Here is a 5,533-nt window from a genome sequence, read left to right as displayed (position 1 = left end):
AAAAAAAAAAAAATCTAGCAGTGGCTGGCTTACCTTGCTTGGCCCATCCAGATAAATCTCCATGGCCAGGATGAACAAAATCCTCTATGTCTGTAGACAGCTCTTTATAAATGTTCTCCAAACTGAAAGCAAGTCACAAGAAAAAAACAGAATCTTAAGCATAATTTTGAAAGCTTAGTAATGTCTAAGACATAAGTGAAAGAGTTAGAGGTTATAGCCAGCCCTTGGAAGGGACACTGGCACATATGGCACCCATTAATGAGATCAACAATGCTAGTCCTCCTTCTAACAGGTGAATCTGCCAAAGACCTTTACTTTAGTCTGTGCTTGGATTTAACAGCACTCTGGAAAACCTAAGTAAATCAACCCAGCAGTTATAACCCAGACCCCCACTGTTGCTCAGGGACAGTTTTCTGTCCTTAGCATATTTATTATATTATATACCGAATCCTCCAAAGCAGTGGTTCTTTTTTTTTTTTTTGAGACAGAGTCTTGCTCTGTCGCCCAGGCTAGAGTGCAGTAGCAGGATCTCGGCTCACTGCAACCTCTGCCTCCCAGAATCCAGTGATTCTCCTGCCTCAGCCTCCTGAGTAGCTGGGATTACAGGCACCGGCCACCGCATCTAGCTAATTTTTTTATTTTTAGTAGAAACAGAGTTTCACCATCTTGGCCAGGCTGGTCTCGAACTCCTGACCTCGTGATCCACCCGCCTCGGTCTCCCAAAGTGCTGGGAATACAGGCATGAGCCACCGCGCCCGGCCCAAAGCAGTGGTTCTTAACTGGGGTGATTTTGCCACCCCCCAAGGGACTTTTGGCAATGTCTGCACATTTTTCATTGTCACAAGTTGGGGGTTGCGCCTGGCATCCAGTGGTAAAGGCCAGGGATGTGGCACAAGATCTTGCAATAGCACAGGACTCCTCTCCTCCTCAACAAAGAATGACTCAGCCCCAAGTGTCAATGGTGCTGAGGTTGAGAAATCCTCCTTAAAGGCTAGTGAACAGTGCCCCCAGATAGTTCCACTTGTAATATGCTAAGTACACATCTGAAAGGAATCACGTCTGGACTGCAGTCACCTGTAAAGCAACTGTACCTGGGCGGAGGCGGAACAGGCCTTTGAACACTAAAGCAGAGCCCGTGAGCTTGATTAGGTCCATGATATGGATCCTGTCCCAGGATGACAACCTTCACCTGTGAACCATCAGGGGTCAGGAATTAAACAATACTGTAATGCAAGCAGCACAGACCTTGCCTCAAACAAACATAAACAAAACAAAACACTTCTATGGCATAGATTGCTAATAGAAGACTTGCTGGTCAAAGGATGAGCGTATTTTAAACTTGCAAAGATATGTACCTAGCTGCTTTTTAAATGTTTTGAGACTGGGTTTTGCTCTGTTGCTCAGGCTGAAGTGCAGTGGTGCGATTACAGCTCATGGCAACCTCGCCCTCCTGGGCTCAAGTGGTCCTCCCACCTGAGCCTCCAGAGTAGCTGGGACCACAGGACTGCACCACTATGCCCACCTAATTTTTTAAAAAAATTTTTTGTAGAGACAGGGCCTCCCTTATATTGCTGAGGCTGGTCTCAAACTCCTGGGATCAAGGGATCCTCCTTCCTCGGCCTCCCAAAATGCTGGGATTACAGGCATGAGCCACTGTGCCTGGCCCCCTTTTACTTTTCAACGAATTAAACCAATTCAGGGCCGGGAACGGTGGCTTACGCCTATAATCCCAGCACTTTGGGAGGCCGAGGCAGGCAGATCACAAGGTCGAGATATCAAAACCATCTGGCCAACAAGGTGAAACCCCATCTCTACTAAAAATACAAAAATTAGCTGGGTGTGGTGGCACGCACCTGTAGTCCCAGCTACTCAGGAGGCTGAGACAGGAGAATCGTTTGAACCCAGGAGGCAGAGGGTGCAGTGAGCCATCGCGCCAGTGCGCCTCCACAGCTGACGTACTCTATCCTTCAGAATCCAGCTCCAGATGTTCCCATGACCAGGAGGCTTTTGGGGACCTTTTGTCCCTCCCCTTGGTGTTCACACCATGCCAACTTACTCTCGTGTGAAACAGCTCTCCCAGTGCTGGGCTGTCAAGAAGCCCTGCGGGCCCATCTGATCCTCGTAGGTTTGAAACTGGTTTCTGAGCATCCCCTCAAAATATTCCCATTAAGTATTCCCTGTTTATTCAGAATAGGGCATTCAAACAAGAAGCAAACTAGTATTGATCTTAACAGGATTTAATTTAGCTTCAAAACCAAAGAGCTAGATTCTAAATTCTTACTCTAAAATTAAACTTCTGAGATGTTCTAAGTATTAGCTGTGGCTGCCTTATCGAGATGGTTTATTCGCCTATTTCACTTCTATGTCATTTCACAGATATTCACTAAATCACAAGATTCTTGCCAGTTTACAAAATGGGGGAGGAAAACGGGTAAGAAACCTAAAAGTCCAATGTCAGCAGGTGCTAAATGCATCGTAGCGGCTCAGAGGAAAACCGGATCAGAGGTAGCAGGCAACAGACTTCAAGGAGGTGCCACAGAGGTATCCACTTGATTTTTAAGAGACAGAAGTGGGAAGGGGTTTGCCACACTGTTCAACTCTGGAGTGGGAGAGTGGGAGGTGGAGGTAAGGCTGGAGTGATGGGATGTGGCCCTATTTAAAGAGGGCTGCTCTGCTTTCATAGTTCAACAGTGAGGAGCCACGGTTTTTTGTTTTTGTTTTTTGAGACAAGGTCTGCCTCTATTGGCTAGGCTGGAGTGCAGTGGTGTGATCTCAGCTCACTGCAACCTCCGCCTCCTGGGCTCACACGATTCTCCCACCTCAGCCTCCCAAGTAGCTGGGATTACAGGCATGCACCACCATGCCTGGCTAATTTTGGTTTTTTAGGAGACACTAGGTTTCATTGGCCAGGCTGGTCTTGAACTCCCGATCTCAAATGATCCTCCCACTTTGGCCTCCCAAAGTGCTGGGATTACAGGCATGAGCCACCGTGCCCAGCCCCACGGACTTTTGAACACGAGATGGATGAGAGCCGCCAACCAGCAACTGTTATACAAGACAAAATAAAGCAAAGGGATCTGTTAACAGAACCACAAAACTATTCAGGCCAGAAAGTCAAGAGCTTGAAAGTGCTAACTATAAGGCAGTGTGGTCAGGTCAAGGTGGGGTTGACTATAACAAGCTGCAGAAGATTTAACTGCTTTGTGTGTCAGTCTGAACTTCATCACCACCATAATATCTAACATTGCGGGAGGTTAGTTTCAGGATTTAAAAAAACACAAGAAATAAGAGCACAGGATGTACATAGTTCTCCTTTTTGCCGCATAAATAGCATGTGGTAAACATTAAAAAGAGTAAATAGAGACTGAAATATAGTCAGCCAAACCTCACAATTTCAGTGTTTTATTTACTACTGAATGATGGCCTGTGGCTTAACTCCAGTGTCCCTGATTTAAAAATACTATTTGACTCCTTCTCCCCAATAAAAATCATCAACAGGTTATACTTACATCTCTTATGTCACACATCTGGGTCCAGGTGAAGACTTGGTGTGGGGGTGGATAAACAGTGTAATGCTTTCTTTCTTCTGCAACAAATCTCATTAGCTGATTTAAAGATAAACTAGACTTAAAATCAGATTCTCATTGGAAGCCATAAGAATTAAATAAGAAAGCTTCTACTGCAAATTATTTGGAACATCATTAGTTCTTTGTCATGTTTTATGTCCAAATTCTTTTAAAAAACAACCAACAAAAACAGGCCTGCCCCCTGCCCCCCCCAAGTGGTTCAATCAGGCCAACTCCCTGCCTTTTTTTCTGGGCTGGGTCCTAACAGTGCCACTCCTCCCGGCTTTTTAAAGCTCAAGCCAGGTTTCATTCAGGATGGTTGGTGGTTTTACTATGCCAGCCTTTCCTGGACAATAGACTGTGACTTAAATGAATCCATGATACCATCTCACGGGTCGTTAACAACTTTAACCAATATAAAAGTGCAGACTGAAACATCATGGCTTTCTTTTACCCCCTTTGTGAGTAAAGGACGTTGAAGGGGGTACAACCTAAGCCTATGGAAACATGAACTTCGCCGGCCGCAGTAACAAGACAAAGGGCCGGAAGCCTCCGCATTTACCCTTATGGAAGATGCATTTCCATATTTACCTTGATAAAATACGGTTTTCCGAACTCCCCGCTGAGGTGCTTCTTCCAGCTCTCCCCAAAGCCCACAGGCACGTTGCGGGCCGCAAGTCTGAGCAGGGCCGCGGCCTTGTTCCTCTGGATCCGGTCCAACTGCTCAGCACTCAGTGGCGAGGAGGACAGCGTCCCGGGCTCCTCCTGCGCTGCCGGGGCCTTCTTGGAGCGGTTGGCCTGCAAGGGGTCCCCGCAGAGGCGGCTCAAGAGCTGCAGAGGCCCCTTCCCAGGAGTCCGCAGCTTCTGGCCCAACCCCCATGGCCCAAGGCAGAAGACGCCCATTGGTGGAGCAGGTCGCAGCAAAAGCGGACAATAGGAGCCCAGGACTGGGCCCAGTCCGGGAATTGGGAATTAGATTCTAAACTGGAGCGGGGAGTGGGGATGGGAAGCGGCCCCGTGGAGCATCAAGTGGACTGCAGACCCTGCACCGAGGTGCCCAGCCCCGCCAGACCCGCCCCTCCACGCCCCCACGTGGCCTTTTCGCGGCAAAAAAACTCCCTCTGGGGTCCCGCCCCCTCTCCCCTCTGATTGGACAGCGCACGGAGCCAGGCGGGCCTGCGGCGCGCGGATTGGCGCCATGGGGGGCCGAGGCGCGTCGCCATTGGCTGATCCCTCAGCATGGCGGCCCATGGGGGACAGCGGCGGCTGTTTTGAACACATGGAGGCTATTTGGAAAGCGGGGCCCGGGTTTACCGAGTTAGAGGCGCGCTGCTGCACGCCCTCAGTCAGGCGGGACCCACCGCCTTCCTCCCCCTTCACCCCCCAGTCCCGGCCCCACGCCGCGCCTCACCGCCGCATCTCCGTTCTCCTCAGGCACGGCCGCCACGCCAGTCCCCAGGACGGCCGGCTCGGGGCTGGGGGCGCGTCGCTTCCTGGCGGGGCTAGGGGAGAAGAAGGAGTAGAGGGTCTTCTGGCCGATCATCCCGGAGCCGAGGAGGCAGCGAACGCGCACCGCCCGGGAACCCGCGAGGCTGGCCCTGGCTGTGGCGGTCAGCAATTGGCGCCAAGCGACCCGCGCATGCTCTGAGCGGGGGGCTTTGCTGGGGGCGGGGGGCGGTGGAAGGCCCAGTGCGCATGTGAGGGAGGGGCTGGAGTGCAACGCCCCTGGGAGGAGGCGGGGCGTGCAACGGTGCCCGCGGGCCTATTCATTCATGCCCTCAACCCACCTCTGCCCTTTGGAAAGGCTCTCCAGGCTCAGCTGCAAGAAGAAAAGACTGGCCGGGTGCGGTGGCCCACGCCTGTAATCCTAGCGCTTTGGGAGGCTCAGGCGGGAGGATCACTTGAGGCCAGAGGGTCGGAGCTGTAGTGAGCTTTGATCGCGCCATTGCACTCCAGCCTGGGCGAGG

The 5,533-nt window shown here is 51.0% G+C and overlaps 1 protein-coding gene across 1 annotated transcript in view; it reads right to left on the bottom strand.

The window, feature by feature from the left end:
- The window catches only part of UNG (uracil-DNA glycosylase), a 22,178-nt gene extending 16,974 nt beyond the window's left edge, over positions 1-5,204 (bottom strand). The window contains exons 1-5 of the mRNA XM_011936011.1: positions 4,978-5,204; positions 4,158-4,364; positions 3,510-3,605; positions 1,092-1,189; positions 34-122 (exon numbers count right to left, since the gene is read on the bottom strand). Coding sequence (XP_011791401.1) covers positions 34-122; positions 1,092-1,189; positions 3,510-3,605; positions 4,158-4,364; positions 4,978-5,109 — 622 coding nt within the window. The 5' untranslated portion in view covers positions 5,110-5,204. The remainder of the gene's footprint in view (positions 1-33; positions 123-1,091; positions 1,190-3,509; positions 3,606-4,157; positions 4,365-4,977) is intronic.
- Positions 5,205-5,533: the final 329 nt, after the last annotated feature.

This window comes from Colobus angolensis, unplaced genomic scaffold, assembly GCF_000951035.1.
Source record: "Colobus angolensis palliatus isolate OR3802 unplaced genomic scaffold, Cang.pa_1.0 Scaffold10, whole genome shotgun sequence".
Classification (NCBI taxonomy): domain Eukaryota; kingdom Metazoa; phylum Chordata; class Mammalia; order Primates; family Cercopithecidae; genus Colobus; species Colobus angolensis.
The sequence above is the reverse complement of the archived record's forward strand: the minus strand, read 5'-3'. Positions and strand labels throughout refer to the sequence as shown.